Consider the following 20,347-nt stretch of genomic DNA (forward strand, 5'->3'; position numbering starts at 1 on the left):
TCACATCAGTGGAAGCGCCAAGTCCTAACCACTGGAACACCAGGGAATTCCCTTACTCCATGTGTTTTTACGTGGTTTAATTTTTAAATCAAAGATTATGAATAATGTAATTAAAAATATAGAAAATATAATGGTTAGAATGTGTGATTCCTAACAGAGTTAACATATTATGTGTACACTGAAAAATGACCTGAATGAAGACATCAAAATTTAACAGCTATCATCTCTTGAATGGTGTTTGTGGCTGATTTGCTTTTTCATCTTTTTTTACAGCTTGAAATTTTTTGTATTTTCAAGTTTTCTATAATGACTATGTATTATATGTATAATCAGAAAGACCCAAACAAGTTAAATACAGAAAATGCTCTTTTAATGGACAAAATCCAAGATGTATGAGAAATGTTTTTCTCAATAGAAACTCAGTGAGAGACTGAAAAATGAAAAGATTTTTGCATGAGATATTACCTTTCCTCCCCATTCTTTAAAGGTATCTATTTAAAAATTATTAATCTAAAATATTTATTATATCACTAATTTTTGGGGAGTTCACAAGAAATGAAATAGCTATAAGCACTCTCTTTCCCTTTAACATTATTTTTGTCAGTATAAGTTACTAATTAATTTTTCTGATAAACACATGCTTACAAAAATAGCTGCTATATCCAATGGAGAGAAAATAAATACCCTGAAAAGGAAATGTTTTAGCACCAAAAGTAACTTTCTTATTACATTTTATTTCTCCAGGCTGTGTTAACAACTTCTCTTTTAATAACAGAAGTAAAATTTCACTAAAAGATGTGGTTCAGATTGAGACTTTGTTACTGACAATTATTTCAAAGGATGACTGTGGCAAACAAAAACCCAAAAATGCAAAACGAGGCATTTAGGAGAAAAAAAATGAATCTAAGACAATACCAGAAATAGGACAAAGGGGACACTAGAGGAATACTAGTTTACAAAGATGAGGAAACACAGACTATGCAGATGATGAAAAGAACAAAACTTAAAAGTAGATTTTCTTTTCTCATGTTTCATAAAGATTCTGTGAAGCATCTTTTTAACAAAGTTCTGAAAAATAAAGGTTACAGTCTCTTCAAGTTCCCCTCTCTGTATGCTAGCTTTTGAGACTGCAGATCAAAGACAAAAGTATATTCTCCTTTTGAGTTTCAAGATAAAAATGGGAAAATAAATGGTAAAATAGGAAGAAAAAAAACCCAACACTCAAATAGAAGCAGTTTGAAGATATTATCCAATTAGCTTGCCACTTTTGCAGATTACAGGAATGAAATTATTAACTTTTTTGAGATTATTTACATCATTGACTGAAAGAAGTACCACGATTAGTTGTAAAACTAGTTTCTGTGACTGGTACATGGTTTGCTGAAAGGGACAACACGCATGATCTGAATCAGGCTATGTTAAATCGTCATAGTACATGTACCAACACAATCAAATACAAAATTGCCTCAGTGATAACTGATTGGTTGAGTTGAAAGTAAAGATAATTCAAATTCTACTTTTCTGCATAAGGAGCTTCCAGAAGAAAATGGACTGCTAAGCAACTCAAGCTAAGGAAGACATTTTTCAGAACATAGGCTCATTAGTGTTCTTATAGAAACCTCATAATCTGGTTATATTTTAGTAAAAACATGAGTGTTTGGCTCAGGACTACAGCTTAGAGTTTACTAATGAGCAATAAGAGACACTGTGACTTTCTTGCAAATGTGTAAAACATTACTAGGTTATGGCAACTTGTGTAAGGATGACACGCAAATGCATGAAGTATTCCATATTAAAAATGAGGAGCTATAAGATTAGGCTTTTTATTCACTCACCTTAAATTATTTTGTTGGCCAGGTGGAATGACGCTATAGTAAACTGGCATTCCTGCTGCAGGCATAGATCCTTGATTAGACTGATTAGGGAACATAACAGGCTGTTGATAAGTGTGATGGGCAATTCCTTGAGAACCTTGAGGCAGTGAAACCTAAAATTTGAAAGACATTTTAAAGGGAAAAAGGTTTTTAAAACCTTGCAAAAGTCAAGGTCTCCAGCCTCCCTAAGCTTTTCAAATATGAGCAGTTAGGAATAAGCTAAAACTGCCATAGGCTGTCTTGATAATTTAGTTACGGCATTACCGCTTTATTTTTATATTTTTAAAGCCAGTTATTGTTTTTGGCTAGCATTTATCAAAAGCACAGGAGGCTAGGAGTTGTGTTCCAAAGTAGAAGTTATTTAAAAAAAGAAACTGTTTCCATATGGATAACCATTTGACATGGAAAGAATAATAATATTTACCTCAGGTAGAGCTAAGTAAAACTCAGGTAAGAGTACTGGTGAGATACACTGGATCAGGAAGTATGAGCTTCGGAGCTTAAGATACCTAAATGTAATAATGATCCATCAACTTTACTGTACATGTGACACTGGGAAAATAACTTAACTCTTCTGAGGCCCCAGAGTTCATTATCTGCAAAAATGGTATGTCTCTTTCACCTCAGGAGGGCTATTATAATTTCTATTTCCAGGATCTAGTACAGAAGGTATTTGAGGAACAGCAGATCTTTCAATTCTGTTTTCTACAGTATCTACATAGAAACCATATGAACATAATGGATTCATTTCTCCAGTTTCCATAGTTATCTAAAATAAAACCCACAAAGGCATAAGGGTTTTGTAATTTACAAGTGTGCCACATTACAGTGATTTTGGTCAGTAAAAGCTTCTGTTGATGCTGATATCAACAACAGTAGGGTCGATGACAGTAACAGTAGTTAATGGTGATGACAGTTAAGGTTGACATTATTGAGTACTTACTACCATGTTCAAGTTCTGTTCCAAGAACTTTGTGTATATTATTACATCAAGTCTTCCTAACAACACTAAGAAGGTATTTTTATCATCCCTGTTTTATAGAAGGAGTTAAAACCTTGCTCAGTGTTGTACAGCTATCAAGAAGAGAAGTCAGTGTTTGAACCCATGCCCACTGGCTCCAGAGCCGCAGTTCTTCAATCATTTCATCATTCTCTGTATCTGGGCTCTGTGATTTCTAAGTTAATGATTAACTTTTAGGTTTTTCCTATTAGTTCAGTTCAGTTCAGTCGCTTAGTCGTGTCCGACTCTTTGCAACCCCATGAACTGCAGCACGCCAGGCCTCCCTGTCCATCACCATCTCCCAGAGTTCACTCAAACTCACGTCCATTGAGTCAGTGATGCCATCCAGCCATCTCATCCTCTGTCATCCCCTTCTCCTCCTGCCCCCAATCCCTCCCAGCATCAGAGTCTTTTCCAATGAGTCAACTCTTCGCATGAGGTGGCCAAAGTACTGGAGTTTCAGCTTTAGCATCATTCCTTCCAAAGAACACCCAGGACTGATCTCCTTTAGAATGGACTGGTTGGATGTCCTTGCAGTCCAAGGGACTCTCAAGAGTCTTCTCCAACACCACAATTCAAAAGCATCAATTCTTCGGTGCTCAGCTTTCTTCACAGTCCAACTCTCACATTCATACATGACCACTGAAAAACCATAGCCTTGACAAGACGGACCTTTGTTGGCAAAGTAATGTCTCTGCTTTTCAATATGCTATCTAGGTTGGTCATAACTTTCCTTCCAAGGAGTAAGCGTCTTTTAATTTCATGGCTGCAGTCACTGTCTGCAGTGATTTTGGAGCCCCCCAAAATAAAGTCAGAAACTGTTTGCACTGTTTCCCCATCTATTTCCCATGAAGTGATGGGACCAGATGCCATGGTCTTCATTTTCTGAATGTTGAGCTTTAAGCCAACTTTTTCACTCTCCTCTTTCACTTTCATCAAGGGGCTTTTTGGTTCCTCTTCACTTTCTGCCATAAGGGTGGTGTCTCTGCATATCTGAGGTTTTGATATTTCTCCCGGCAATCTTGATTCCAGCTGTGCTTCTCCCAGCCCAGTGTTTCTCATGATGTACTCTGCATATAAGTTAAATAAGCAGGGTGACAGTATACAGCCTTGATGTACTCCTTTTCCTATTTGGAACCAGTCTGTTGTTCCATGTCCAGTTCTAACTGTTGCTTCTTGACCTGCATATAGGTTTCTCAAGAGGCAGGTCAGGTGATCTGGTATTCCCATCTCTTTCAGAATTTTCCACAGTTTATTGTGATCCACACAGTCAAAGGCTTTGGCATAGTCAATAAAGCAGAAATAGATGTTTTTCTGGAACTCTCTTGCTTTTTCCATGATCCAGCGGATGTTGGCAATTTGATCTCTGGTTCCTCTGCCTTTTCTAAAACCAGCTTGAACATCTGGAAGTTAACAGTTCACGTATTTCTGAAGCCTGTCTTGCAGAATTTTGAGCGTTACTTTAGTAGCGTGTGAGGTTAGTGCAATTGTGTGGTAGTTTGAGCATTCTTTAGCATTGCCTTTCTTTGGGACTGGAATGAAAACTGACCTTTTCCAGTCCTGTGGCCACTGCTGAGTTTTCCAAATTGGCTGGCATATTGAGTGTAGCACTTTCACAGCATCATCTTTCAGGATTTGAAATAGCTCAACTGGAATTCCATCACCTCTACTAGCTTTGTTTGTAGCGATGCTTTCTAAGGCCAACTTGACTTTACATTCCAGGATGTCTGGCTCTAGGTCAGTGATCACACCATCATGATTATCTTGGTCATGAAGATCTTTTTTGTACAGTTCTTCTGTGTATTCTTGCCACCTCTTCTTAGTATCTTCTGCTTCTGTTAGGTCCATACCATTTCTGTCTCTTATCGAGCCCATCTTTGCATGAAATGTTCCCTTGGTATCTCTAATTTTCTTAAAGAGATCTCTAGTCTTTCCCATTCTGTTGTTTTCCTCTATTTCTTTGCATTCATCACTGAGGAAGGCTTTCTTATCTCTTTTTGCTATTCTTTGGAACTCTGCATTCAGATGCTTATATTTTTCCTTTTCTCCTTTGCTTTTTTCCTTCTCTTCTTTTCACAGCTATTTGTAAGGCCTCCCCAGACAGCCATTTTGCTTTTTTGCATTTCTTTTCCATAGGGATGGTCTTGATCCCTGTCTCCTGTACAATGTCCATAGTTCATCAGGCACTCTATCAGATCTAGTCCCTTAAATCTATTTCTCACTTCCACTGTATAATCATAAGGGATTTGATTTAGGTCATACCTGAATGGTCTAGTGGTTTTCCCTACTTTCTTCAGTAAGTCTGAATTTGGCAATAAGGAGCTCATGATCTGAGCCACAGTCAGCTCCTGGTCTTGTTTTTGTGGACTGTATAGAGCTTCTCCATCTTTGGCTGCAAAGAATATAATCAATCTGTTTTCAGTGTTGACCATCTGGTACTGTCCATGTGTAGAGTCTTCTCTTGTGTTGTTGGAAGAGGGTATTTGCTATGACCAGTGTGTTCACTTGGCAAAACTCTATTAGCCTTTGCCCTGCTTCATTCTGTATTCCAAGGCCAAATTTGCCTGTTACCCCAGATGTTACTTGACTTTCTACTTTTGCATTCCAGTCCCCTATAATGAAAAGGACACCTTTTTGGGGTGTTAGTTCTAAAAGGTCTTGTAGCTCTTCATAGAACTGTTCAACTTTCGCTTCTTCAGCGTTACTGGTTGGGGCACAGACTTGGATTACTGTGATACTGAATAGTTTGCCTTGGAAACGAACAGAGATCATTCTGTCGGTTTTGAGATTGCATCCAAGTACTGCATTTTGGACTCTTTTGTTGACCATGATGGCTACTCCATTTCTTCTGAGGGATTCCTGCCCACAGTAGTAGATATAATGGTCATCTGAGTTAAATTCACCCATTCCAGTCCATTTTAGTTCGCTGATTCCTAGAATGTCAGCATTCACTCTTGCCATCTCCTCTTTGACCACTTCCAATTTGCCTTGATTCATGGACCTGACGTTACAGGTTCCTATAGAATATTGCTCTTTACAGCATTGGACCTTGCTTCTGTCACCAGTCACATCCATAACTGGGTATTGTTTTTGCTTTGGCTCCATCCCTTCATTCTTTCTGGTTCTATAGGTTTTTCCTATAGTCCCTTCAAAATACACAGTAAGCTCTGAATTACTTTCAATTTGGCTCAAAGGGAAAGATATGTTGATGGTTTGATTTACTCAATTTTGTATAACAAAATATATTTCAGTCTTTTTGTCTACTGAAGCAGTGCAACATTCTATTGTTATTTTTGATTGTTTTTAAGTTAGTGTATATGCTAGGTAGATCTAAGAAAAATGACACAGCTCAATCTAGATGATTTAAGCTACAGATTAAATTTTTAACTAGTGGTAAAGAAAACACATGAAGTACCAAAGGAGAGGAAATGGTACTTGAGAAGGTATAGATGTAGAAACACTCTACTAAATAGATAACTTCTCAGGCTTATTTTTTATTTAAAAAATTTATTTTAATTTTTTCAGCTGAGTCATGAGGCTTGCAGGATCAGGGGTTAAACCCAGGCTCTTGGCAGTGAAAGTAAGGAGTCCTAGTCACTGGACTGCCATGGAATTCCCTTTGGCTTATTATTTAGATAAGTTTATCACCACCTAGCTTCTCTAACCAAATGTGGTAGGAAAAATGAAGCAGGCTATCATTCATCACTTGTCAGAGCAATATTTCTCACAATCATTCACCCAATGTAAGGATTATGTGAAATACCATGAGAAAATGTACCTTGTAAAAAAGTATGCTATAGAAGTTATAACAACCGTCTCAGCTTTGAAACACTTTCAGTATCTAGCTCCATTTTTAAAAACTATAATAACAAGGAGATAATTTATTTTAAACTTATATTTCAAGGCTGATCTTATTTACATAGTGCCTGGGCTACTTCACATCTGATAGATGCTAGACAGACTAGATTAGGTAGGCAACACGAACAGGGTCTTGAGAAGGGAGAGTTCTTGGCTTGGTAGTGATCCTAATGATTAGCTACAGAGGAAGTGGGGAATGGGCAGTCTCATGGGCCTCTAACTTAAGCAGGGATGGTGGTGGTTTAGTTGCAAGTTGTGTCTGACTCGTGCGACCCCATGGACTGTAGCCCACCAGGCTCCTCTGTCTGTGGGATCTTCCAGGCAAGAATACTGGAGTGGATTGCCATTTCCTTCTCCAGGAGATCTTCCAGACCCAGGGATCAAACCCAGGTCTCCTGTACTGCAGGCAGATTCTTTACAAACTGAGCTAAGAGGGAAGCCCCTTAAGCAGGGAGAACCAGAGTAAAAAGAGGATGTGAGAGAAGATGCAAAATTGGTTCCCATAATGTTTTGCTTTCTATTATCAAAGGGCTTCAAAACTAGACATATTCTTAGTGCTCAAAAAGTCCTCGACGATTTCACATTTTAATTACGACTTTCATTTTCTGGAATTTCACAGAATATGCTACCTCCTTTGCTCATATCCTGCCCTATTCTCAGAATGTCTTAATTAATTTATGTCCATAATTTTCTAATTTTAAGAGCTAATTAAAGGTTTATATCTTTTTCTTCTGTATTAAGTCCCCAACTATTCATGGCTGTGTTTCATAATTCCTTCAGTTACTGGTCTGTAGATTATAACCAGTTTGTTGACTTGTCCTTAGATGAAATACATGTACATTTACCTTCGCAACTTGATTATTTTTACATTGTGGGACTGAATCAAAATAGCCTCTGGATTTCTTAACATTAGACTCAACTACGGGAAACTGTGAGGCTAAGAAAACAAACTCACTTGCAGATTATTCCAGAAAGGTGAAGTGAAGTAGCTCAGTCATGTCCGACTCTTTGCGACCCCATGGACTGTAGTCTACCAGGCTCCTCAGTCCATGGGATTTTCCAGGCAAGAATACTGGAGTGGGTTGCCATTTCCTTCTCCAGGGGATCTTCCCGACCCAGGGATCGAACCCAGGTCTCCCTCATTGTAGGCAGACGCTTTACCATCTGAGCCACCAGGGAAGCCATTCCAGAAAGGTAAAGGAAGATAAAATAAATGTCTGAAAATGTGACACAGTATGGGCTAAAGAAATCTGACATATTAATGAAACACTAGGTATTTCTACTTGAGAATTATGAATTAAAATGCATGACATTTTCAATACAAGACATACTATTTCTTTTCTTCATTGAGTTGGGGGCGGGGGGGTGGATATCAATTCCAGATTGGGAAATCGCACATTCTTTATTCAATAAACACTAATTTATAATCTACTCTATTTCATACACCTACTTATACCTTTACTTTTCCCTCCTGTTCCACTCTCTCCTCAAGAGACTTTGTAAGGAGCTGAAGAATAGAATAAGATATTTGCTCATATATGTAGGTAGTTGGAAACACAAACAGTGCCAGAAAAATTTACTTCACAATATTAATATGGTTCAGATATTTTTCAAAAAATTAATGAAGTGAATGAATGCAATAAAATGAGGATAGAACAAAATTGCAACAACTAATAAAACTCTTTTAAGACTATAAAGTTACATATTACAGAAGCCTTTCCCCAGATTAAACGGAGAAGTAGCCCACATTTTATTTATTGAAAATCACCTCTAGCCAGTGCAGGTAAGAGAGGGACCACGTACCTGATATGATGGCACTGAAGGATAGGGGATGACCACGCCCTGAATCTGATTTCCAATGCCGTTGGGCTGGCCACCAACGAGACTCTGGCTCTGGGGTTGCTGAACTCCAACTATCCCTTGGTAGTTTTGCTGCTGGTTGGGCATAACTTGATAACCTGTAATGGCACAGTGAGTTAAATCCTGCTTTGAATTTGTTTCACTAGCAGTATGTTTTTGTATTTTAAGCAAGTTCTAAAATCACAGAATTTGTTTAAACAGCAAATCTCAAAAGCCCTCTATTATGACAGCCAACATTTAAAAGGTTTGCTATGTAGGTAACCCAAGTCAGTCAGCACTTCCCTACTTCAAAACATTCAAATTAAATTTGTCTTCAAAGATTTCCTTTGTACTTGAGGAAATTTATAGGGCCAAAGACTTGGTTTATATACACAATTACTATTTGGCATATGTTATAATTTGATATTAAAAATAACTTTCTGTGGACCAGGTCTGTCTACATAATTTGTGGGGCCCAGTGCAAAAGCAAAATGCAGGGCCTCTGGTTAAAAAATGCAGAGTTTTGAGGTGGTATTGGCAGAACTAATTCTTTTGGAGACTGGAAATAATGGAAGGTGGGATGACTTTTATAGAAGAGCTGTATGTTTATAGAAGAGCTGTATGTTTGAAAATTCAGACTAAGATATGAATCCTTATATTAGGAATGTCTTCAGGGCACAAGGGAAAATGGAGTTATCTAGCAACTTTTAAGATTATCTTCTTATTATTAAGGTTACTTAACAAAGAAACTGATCATTAGAGAGGTTAAGCAATCTGCCTGAAGTTCATAAATCAAACACCAAAGGGACAGTTCTTAAACTTGAGACACTGCTGGTAACTTTACTAAGTTAAGAGTATAAATATACTTTTATTAAGTGAATTTATTAGTTATTTAAATGACTCCACAATAAGGTTTGAGTAATGAGTATGAATTTTATGTGTCTCTTGACCCTAAAAGGATTTCCTTAAGTAATTAGCTCAAGACATATGTAAATTACTAGAAACTACCACAAATTCTTCTTTCTTTATAAAAAAAGAAACCAGATTAAAATAAACAACCAACCTTCCAGCCAGGGAATCTAAAAAGGTTTTACAAAGATAAACCAAATGATGGCATTGCCTATACAAACTTCTACAACTAAAGGTAAGCTAAATGATTTCTCTAATACCATAGATCTATTTTGCTACCTTATAAATACCAGTTTTTATTTCTATCCTCATTAATTCCTAAAACAACAGGAATGGCAAAGATCCCATCTCAGGTGTTGATTTTGACAATAATATCAGCGTACTTGCCTGAAGTCTCAATGATTCTTCTCAATGACTAAAATAATTGAATAAATTTAGCATCACCCTTTTCTAAAGACATGAATATAAAACATATTTGGTAACTAAGCAACATATTAACAACAAAGTAAAAATACAGATACAATCAATCCTTTAATAATGAAGGGTTTTATAAAATGATGCTATTTCTATGGCAACAGTGCTTTAATGCCATGTTTCAAATGACTTCTCACCAGTCAACCTTTCCCCAAAAATGTGTATTATGGTCTTTATGGGTAATAAAGTGACTATAAACATGCTATTTCCTAAATATCCCTCCCTGTGAAATTCCTATTAATACTCAAATTTGCAGACAAATAAACTTCTTTCTTGCTCCTTAGTCTAATACTTGACATTCAACTCTACTTTCAGTTTATGAAATGACAAGCATTTCAAATTTACACTCTAAAGTCCAAATACCATCAAAACATACACAGACACATTTCCACTCCTAGGAAAATAAAGGGCAGGAATGGAAAAGGGATGTGAAGACCCCTTCTTGTGTTGGAAATGTCACCTCTGAACACCCACACAGCCTCTACTGCAGTGTCATAATTTAGGCATAGCTCTTCATACACGGGAAAAGTAACTTCTTACAATGAACTTGTCAGAATCACAGTTCACTAAATTAAAAAGAAAAATCTGAACACCTAGCAGAATTCACTGTAACATAATTTGACTTAAATTGTCACGTGCCCTAAGAAACTCAAATGTTTTTCACAACATTTTTGTATTTTATTCAAAATATATTCAGAGTTATAGGTTGCCTCGAAAGAAAACTTTGGGAAAAAAAGCCAATTTATGTGCAAATGAGGTTCTGATTTCCTTTATCTAAATACATCAGTATTTGGAGATTCACCATTTGCTTCCTGCCTGCAATTCCCTCTTATGAAAAAAAATCTGATACAGAAAGCTTCAATCAGTAGCTCCAGATACCATGACACAGTGGTCTAATGTAGGGCCGCTTGGAATTTGCACTAATAAATTTCCAGTGGTATTTTTATTCTTTAATGCAACCTTATCTCCACTAATGTTCACGCCTACTAATGGATATATTTATCTGCACACAAACATCACATTTTGAAAATGTGACATCATAAAATTCAAAACATCTGATTCCAGCACCTCATTTGTTACACAGGGTAGTATAAAGTTCTGTGAGCTCAAGATGTGCCTGGAGGGTGATAAAAGTTAAGTAAAACACAGTCCCTATATTTGAAATCAGGCATTCTTAGCCCTGACACCATATCAGAATAGCAGAATACGTAGGGTATTATGAAATTAAGAGGGAGAAATTAATCCTGGCTGATATCCACAGAGGTACTAACATTTGAGCCCGGACTTAAAGAAAAGGTCTGAAAAAAGTAAAAAAGTGAGTAACATGTTTGAGGAACAGAGACTAGTAAGGAGTGGTTTAATTTAAACATTGCATATGGAGTGAAAAGTGGAAGATGAAGGTAGAATATTGGTAGAGAATCAAAGACTTTACAAGTAGTAGAGCAGTGAGAACCATTAAGAAGTTCCAGATTTTAAAGACTGTGAAAGTAGAAAAATAACTAATATTACTACTTCATTCAAAACTAGAAAAAATAAACTGGGAACATGTTCTGGGAACAGTGGAACTATTAAAAATAAGAATGCCAAACACTTTAAAAGAAAATATTTTCCCAAGAAGCTCTATTAATCTTCCCATAATTTTTATTGCCTTAATCCATATTTCTTAAAACTCAACAGGTAATATAAAATTGTTCCTGTTAACTGTTTTCTCATGGCTTGTATATACCTTAAAAACAACAAAACTGAAATGGTGTGCTTTCTAAGGGCAGGGTTATCCACCCTGTTAAAGGAAAAAAAAAAAACCCCAAATATCAATACCAGCTATTAAGCAAATAAGCCAAGGAAGTGGACACTCATTTATATTTACCAAATAAATAGTGAGGAAAAATATATTCTTAACAGAACAGAATCAATATATGTTTCTATATTCCAATACTTTGGCCACCTGATGCGAAGAACTGACTCATTTGAAAAGACCCTGATGCTGGGAAAGACTGAGGGCAGGAGGAGAAGGGGACGACAGAGGATGAGATGGTTGGATGGCATCACCAACTCAATGGACATGAGTTTGAGTAAACTCTGGGAGTTGGTGATGGACAGGTAGGCCTGGTGTGCTGCAGTCCATGGGGTGGCAAAGAGTCGGACACAATTGAGCGACTGAACTGAACTGATGTTTCTATACAAAAACCAGGAGCTCCCTATGTGCTGACAGGCTCACTGTTCACGTTTAGTGAATGGCTTTTGACAGCAAAAGTCGTACTTAAGTTTTACGGTAACATGTCTATAGTAAGGTTAAACATATTTGCATTCTCATTAAAATAAAACTTGATCCCATAAACAGAAATTAACCTCAGTCCAGAATTCATGAATTACTCATTAAGTCTTCCCTTAAAAAATGCATGGCCACCTCAGTGTGTACTTGATAAGGAAAAACAGAACTGTTTTAGCTCATATCTAATATGTAAAGCTTGAAATGAAGGTTTAATTTAAACAATGCTGGGGGGAATGAAGGGACATTAAAAATACCCTTGAAAAAGGTTTATTTGACTAAAAAATAGGTTTTCATCAAAGAAAACTTGGAAAATACAACAAAGAGAAAAAGCCAGGGTGGAAAAACCATTTTTGTAAGACAATAACTTGCAGATAATATTATTCACATGTTGTATTTATGGCTAGCCTTGTATTTTCTACACAGACAGCAACATACATTCCCACTTTCATTATTTATAGAAATGGGCCGTACGACACATTGTTTCAAAACCTTTCCCCAAGCAATGTTTCCACAGCTAAACAACAGGGATTTTACAAAGCTATGGGAAGGAAGTATTTAAGGAAATTTTCTTAGAACATATTTAGACCTACCTCAAGTTAATGATCAAAGGATGAGAAAAAGACTCTGAACTTTCCATTGCCTTTTAGGAAGAAGGCACGTGTCAAGAAGCGAACAAGACAAAAAGACTAAGTATTTCAGAACAATAAATCAGCTTTTGGTTTCCATTGTGGAATCCAGCCCAAACACAAACGAAACCCAAACCCCCATGTGTTTTCATTTAGAATACTAAATAATTATCATTTATTTGATAGCACAAGGTACTACTAGTAGCTAATATTTACATGACATTTATTAGGTTCTAGGTACTACTCTAAGCACTTTCATGTGTGAAGTTTTTCCATGCTCCCAATCTTCAATCTTATGAAATCTTCAGTTCAGTTCATTGCTCAGTCGTGTCTGACTCTGTGACCCCATGGACTGCAGCATGCCACGCTTCCTTGTCCATCACCACCTGCCAGAGCTTACTCAAACTCATGTCTGTAGAACTGGTGATGCCATCCAGCCATCTCATCCTCTGTCATCCCCTTCTCTTCTTGCCTTCAATCTTACTATCCCCATTTTTCAGATGAAAAAACAAAAGCATACAGAAGCTCACACTTTGCGTAAGGTTAACAGCTGTTAAGTGTTGTAGCTGGATTTGCACATAGTAGCCTGATGCTAAACTTTACTTTTCTCAGGGACAGATGTTGACACAGACAGAGTATTACAGTAATACTGCTCCAGTAAGCAGAACATGAAATGCCTGACCTTCCACTGTCTGAGCATTTTGGCTAATGAAGATTTTTACTACAGTTTCACATACCTGAGTCTCAACAGCAATTTAATTACAGGAAAACAAAGAATTATTGTAAATGGTCAATATTTGTGAGTATTAAGTGTTATCCAAAACAGAAATCACGATGAAAGGCTATTAAGCAGTTAGTCCAGATTGTAGGTAAAAGAACTTACGGCTGAAACAAGGCCAAATCAAATGTCACAGAGTTTATTCAATCAGTCCATAATGTCCTCTCTCCTTCACTTGTTTTGCCCACTACTCCCAAGATGTATGGGTTGTGCCCTCTAACTGCAAGGTTACACTTCTTTGCCTCAGTATAATATGATTTCACATGGACAGAAAGCAACTGGGAAGGGGAAAAAGAGGCTCAAATGGTGTCATATTTCAGCTTCTATGTCCCCTGGTCTGTGCCTCTCAGTATTTTGTGTCAATCTCCAATGTTCCTCTGGATTTTAGCCTTGCTATTTTGCTTCAAAGGCTGCCTTTGCTCAAGATGTATACTCTACTGCCACATTCCAGATGAATACACAGATTTCTCTAGCAGAATTTTCATGAATTTGGCTCCCCTCTCCACAATGTTGAGTTCCTGAGCCAAGAAGTGAGCCTTTACTCAGTGGGGCAATGCCAACTTTAACCTGGACACCATGTATATAAGGGGGCATGTCCTGTAACAGGGGTGAAGCCTTGAAGTTCCTGTGAAGGAATGGCTCTTTTCTATATACTGAATAAGTTTTACATTACTTTTATATTAGAGGAGGGGAAATCTACCAGGTGTGAACCATAATGAACAGAAAGCTATCAGGACCTTAGAAATCTTTCTAGCTTAAAAAGAAGAAGAAGAAAAAAAAGCCTTATTTAACATTCGGTATGTTGCATGGCTGGTATCCCAGGAAGGAAATTCTACAACATTAAGTAAGGTGCCTGAACGACTTTTTCCAGAAGTCAGGATAAGGTGTTTGACCATTCATTCCAATACTTAAACAGTCCAGTAACTAGTTAAAAAGTATATAATTTTAGAGTATACTCCCTAAAGAACATGATATTAAATGCTGCAAAAAGATTATTGGACTTTTTCAAATGACATAAGACCATGGGATATATGTTGGTTAAAGTTACTATAATCACAAGTAAAATTAGAAATATTCAGTCAGAAAGCACTAAAAAAAGAAACACCCATCATTCTACTATTAAAGGTAAGAACCTTACTATTGTTTATGTAAGACAAAACCACAATAGTGTGTTAGTAACATAAAGAACCATGTAATAACAGACATGCCTCACTTTATTCACACCTGCTTAATAAAATTTACATCTTAAAGAAGTGTTGTTTTAAACCTGTGTTTAAACATTCAGGTTTCACAGCATCACTGTTACAGTGTGGCATTTATTAGAGAAGTGGCACTGTGGTTCAAGTTCATTATCTAATTCAGGCCGAAGGAGGGGAGGGACATAGCTCTGATATGTTCAAAAGTATAGTTTGAAGACTGTCAAATATGAGAAAAAAAAATCCAACGATCTGGAAAAGAGGGAGAAGGGTGAAGATTAGGAAGGGTAAAGTAGACTCTCGAGAATGAAAAGTATTGCTATGTTTTAAAAATACTACAAGAGTATTTCCAGTATTCTGAGGCTCAATACATCCCCAATTTGGCCACTACCTAAATTATTCTTTTGTCAATAAAGTGTTTCAGTACATCTAATTTAAAAAAATCCTTCCTGTGACAAATCTGGATTTAAACTGGGTATATGAGGAAAATAGACTATCTCTTGTAGAAATTTCTGAAGATTGTAGGAAAGCATCTATTTTGTAAAGCAAGCAATGCCACTATATGTGATATCAAACAACAGAATAAACACCCAGATTTCAGTGTAAGTGTTATTTAACACTGACATTCTCCTTTGTTAAAAGATTGCAGTTGTGCAATATTATCCCATTTCTTCCAGCACTTTCAGAGGAAACCACAATTAATTCTGCAAGCTGAGAGAACTAGGACAATACAAACTGATGGCTCAGGCTCTTCCCCGGAGGGCTCCAAAGAATATTCTATTTTTAACTCTCTTTCACTTCAGCAGGGAAAAGAGCAAGAAGGAAACACAGTGCTCAGCAGAAAAGTATTGCACAGGCTTTAACAGGCTAGTTTTATTTTATAGAGGTGACCTGAACTATCATTTGTGCTAAAGGAAAGCAATCTTAATAATACGGATTAGACATAATCAGAAAGATAAGAAAAGAAACTGAAGAAGTGCTTAGTCAGAATAGTCATAAATGTAAGGTTATTTCATTTAACGGTATTATTATATTTTTTCAAGGCTGAATTTGCACAGCAGAAGCACTGCTGTCAGGGTAGATTTTTTTCTTTCTTGGGTGAGCCGTTTTGCCAACTCTAAATTTAACTGTAACCAGGTATCTACAAGATAATTTATGAAAACCATTTCCAAATCATCAAAATCTCAAGTTTGTAATCTAATCTGTATTATGTCTGTAGCATTATTTTAGTGAGCAGGCAAAATTCAACTAAGGATAAGTCTGTTAGGTGAATGTGGAATACACATCCACCTAACACCAGTACACGGTCGCTGTTCTTTATCTTCTATCACCCTCTGCTCTCCTACTCCTGTGCCTTAAATTAACAAAATTACAAACATAAAATATTAATCTAATAAAAACAGGTTCATACAGGTTATAGGTCAAAGCTATTTAAATGACCGTCCTATGGAAGAGGGTATACAACTCAAGGAAATCTATGGGTACTTACCAGATACGTTTGGCTCCAGTGGCGGCAGGTTAATGAAGAAGGGAAAAGGGAAATACGTGGATTTGTAGGTAATATACAATGTTTGAGTCTGTGCTGGTCACGCAATACTAAGAAATGCTTACGGAATCAATGATAAAACAAGGGTAGCCAGGACTACCACCTAGTAATATAAATACAAAATTCCTATAACTCAAGTCAATAGTTGTCAGTAAATGACTTTGTAGCTAGAGTCCCTATTTGACATAACTTATCTGTTATAAGTATCACCCCTCCTCTGCTTATCCAATAGGATCCTTTCTTCCTTGCCTGTCTTTCATATCCTGGTTACTTTTAAATTTGTGCCCTGCAAAGCTGCCATTATTCTTGGGCATCTTACAGCCTGTTTAACCCAAAATGTTTCTCCTGTGGTTGTGGTCAATAGGACCCTACTGTAGTCTGCTGATTGGAAAGCTAAGATTACAGGTATAATGCATTGATAATCTTTGAATTTACCAGAGGTTGCAAAACTAAAATGATATTTAGCTTTATGGAGTCATTTTTGCTTCCCACACGCATACAATATCACAGTTTGGAAAAAAAATTAAATTATATCCCTTCAAATACCTTCAAATGCTTTTATGTGTCTTAAGTCCATTTAATGGCATGCATAATAATATTCCTAAAAAGCTATTTAGTAATAGGGGAAAAGATGTATTTGACTTTCATTAATGAATCTGGCATGCTTAGGACATTAAACTTTTAAGAAAAGCTCCAATCAAAAGCAATCTGCCATTCAATTCTTCCTTGGAAAATAAATTAAAGCAACAGCTTTCATGAATTTTTAAAAGGTAAATTATATTAAGCCAAGGTTGTCATTTAAATTCAAATCCCTATTTCTGAGTATGAAGCATGATTAAAAGGCATTACAATTAATGGAAAATATAAGCAAATGTTAACATTTTAATATAGCACTAAAAGAAGGAAGGGAAAAAAGAAAAGAAAGCAGTGGAAACCTGAGTAAAAAGAAGCCAGGAAGCAGCTGAAAAAGAGACCGGTTCACTGTGAGAAATGTAAACCTCTCAGACAGTGCTACGGCCCCGAATCCAACAGCTCAGGAACAAGGCCAATTATTGCAAAATATTAAACATATATGGTGAAGCTGCGAACTTTTCAAAAGAGTCCTAAGAATGAAAGCAGCTAAACAAAGAACAGCCAGGCCTCATAAACCTAAAATCTTTGCTGTAATTACTACCTGCAGGAAGTTTCTTTATCATATACTTCATAGTATTCAAGCTGTACATTTTATGGTAAAGGGTTAAGATAACAAATTCTTACTACTGCAGCTGGCAAGTAACCAGATCTTTTAAAATCTTTGCTTGTATGGCTCCTGTTATGGCAGTAGGCACTAAGCTATTGCAAACCAATCTTCCAATATTCTGCCCTTCTAAACTAGAAATGACTTATCTAAGACAGACACACAGAATCATGGAATTGTACGGTACACAGAGGCTTCAACAGACATATTAGCAAAACTCCCTTACTTTGCAAGTGAGTAAACTGAAACCTAGAGGCTTTAAATAATATACCTAATACCAGTTAAATACAAGTAAGGGCTGTTAGGATTTGACTCCTATTTTGTTTTCTTTTATGTTATACAATACATTGTCCAAAAGGCCTTATGTAGACAGAATTTCTTCTGTTTCTGTTGACAGGGGTTGACTCAACCTTTCAACCTTGTTTTAATGACCATAGTAGTTTCACATTCATAACGGAAGATTGGTACGTTCATTCCCCAGCAGTTATGTTAGTACTGATTTCAATTCAGTTCCCATAATAGATGGGTTTAGGAGATCAGTAACTATAGCAGTCCTCTGGCATGTGGATGAAAGATCAATCCTTGAGATATTTCCCCAACTTCCTTCCTGCACTCAAAAGGGAAAATAATAGAATATCCTGTTTATATTGCTCATACCCTACTGATCTGAGAATATCTGATTCAACTGGGTTTGTTAATTTAGAGCAAAATTTTCTTCAGATTCATTTACAAACATTTAAAAATTATTTATTTGTGCCTCAGTGGAAATAAATTGTTCCAAGTCTATCTAAGGGATATAACAAATTATTTCTAATTTTAATCAGATGGGGATGGTGGAATATAGAAAAATATAAGGAAAAAAAAAAGAAAACCAGAAAGTATAATGTTTACATACAAAAATGGAAATTACTGAGAAATAAATTGCTTTAAATCTGTAAAAAGAAAATCAGAACCAAAAAGCTACTGTGTCCATTTCCCAGTGGATTTTGCTTTTCTGTCAGGAGACATACAAACATAAATGCACATTTTTTTGTTTTTTAAATGTGTTTACTCGAATACATTGGGGCTTAGCTGCGGCGCATGGGCTCTTGGTTGTGGTGCACAGACTCTAGTTGCAGTGCTTGGGCTTAGCTGCTCTGCAGCATATGGGATCTTAGCTTCCCAACAAGGATTTGAACCCATGTTCCATGCACTGCAAGGCGGATTCTTAACCACTGGACCACCAGGGAAGTCCCAAATGCACATTTTTTTCTGTAAGCTTAGACATAAAAAATAATCACTGGCTAATCACAAAAGTCTTTAGATTATACATATTAATCATCCAACTCCTACAAATTCCATACAAAGGTTCAATATAATGACCAACAAAGTAAGTGGCACTGGCATGACTGAAATTTCCTTTAAAGGGAAAGTTTCTTTCCTACCTATTAGCATAACAATATTTTTTTCCCTTTCAGATAAGGGTGCTTTGAGGATTTATTTCTCTTCTATTCTTCAAACTGAATGACATGAACCTTAAGTTTGAGTTGAGAAGATATTATTACATAAAGTAACTGGAGGAACCAACTCTAGTTATAAAGTGTTATATTAATATTATAACTGACTCTTTTAAGAGTCAAACACAATGGCAGAGTCATTCAGACACATACACTTTTCTGTGCCTGCACTGTCCAGATGCAATCTGACTTATTGTTTCTTTCCTTTTCACCACAACCACCAGCATTAAGAAAAATCCAACAATTAAAATATCACTGATAATGAACACATGTCATCTGTTATGTAGATATTCTGGCCCTGAATTGGGAGGTGTGGCATTTATAGTTGTTTTCCAGTAAGTGGGAATAGTTTTGGTAGAGAAGCATTTGCATGAACACATTGGTCCAAACTGTGAAAGTTTTAATTTTGCAGGCACTTTGACAATGGAGAGGAATAAAATTTAGCCATGAAGAAGAACACAACTGGAAGCTCACACAAATACAAAATAAAGTTTCTTTGCTTGCTTCATTAACTGGGTATACTAATGAACTAATAAGTTAATTAGTCACATGCAAGGTATTTGAATGGGGAAAGAAAAGGCCAATTTCTTTTTTTAGTATCATAACATTAGCTGTAATATGTATTAGAATTTGTTTTATAAAATGATTAAACATTAAAATGTAATAAGTTAAACAATAAAAATTATAAATGTTTAAAAAAATAATAAAATAATATAATCTGTATTATAAATAATAAATATAATAAAAACAATAATAAAAATTATAAATATAATGTTTTTTAAAACTATTATAATTATAGATATAAAAAAATAAAAAAACTATTATAATTATGATATGAAAAGTCAGTCAAGGAGGTCCAGGAAACTTAGGAAACAATTTCTATTAGAATAAAACAACAATGTATTTAGTTAGTGAGCAGTGTCATGACCAATGTCTCCAGGTATAAGGGAGAGCTTCTGATGCCTTTCAAAATTAGAGCATATACCAGCTGAAGTGGAATGTATTACTAAACCTCAGGAAACCCTGAAATTAAAGGGAGTCAATTTTGAGACAGAGGACAAATTCTAAGTTGGCCAAAATGACCACTGTATGTACTCAACATCCTTTGGAAGAACGTTTGTCACACATACAATACAAGGCCAGCAACACAAAAACAGGAAAAACCTACACATTAAGTACAAGACAGCTCCTGAGAGCAACAGATTGAGGCCCTGGAAGTTTCCCTGCTGAGGTGATAAGTAA

At 36.2% G+C, this 20,347-nt stretch overlaps 1 protein-coding gene across 18 annotated transcripts in view; it reads right to left on the minus strand.

Moving 5' to 3' along the window:
- Positions 1–20,347, minus strand: part of R3HDM1 (R3H domain containing 1) — a 162,946-nt gene that overhangs the window by 21,931 nt on the left and 120,668 nt on the right. For all 18 annotated transcript variants that reach the window (XM_061439167.1, XM_061439174.1, XM_061439196.1 and 15 more), the window contains 2 exons: positions 8,536–8,690; positions 1,836–1,987 (listed from right to left, as the gene is read on the minus strand). In XM_061439167.1, coding sequence (XP_061295151.1) covers positions 1,836–1,987; positions 8,536–8,690 — 307 coding nt within the window. The remainder of the gene's footprint in view (positions 1–1,835; positions 1,988–8,535; positions 8,691–20,347) is intronic.

Source organism: Bos javanicus, chromosome 2 (genome assembly GCF_032452875.1).
Source record: "Bos javanicus breed banteng chromosome 2, ARS-OSU_banteng_1.0, whole genome shotgun sequence".
NCBI classification, from domain to species: Eukaryota; Metazoa; Chordata; class Mammalia; order Artiodactyla; family Bovidae; genus Bos; species Bos javanicus.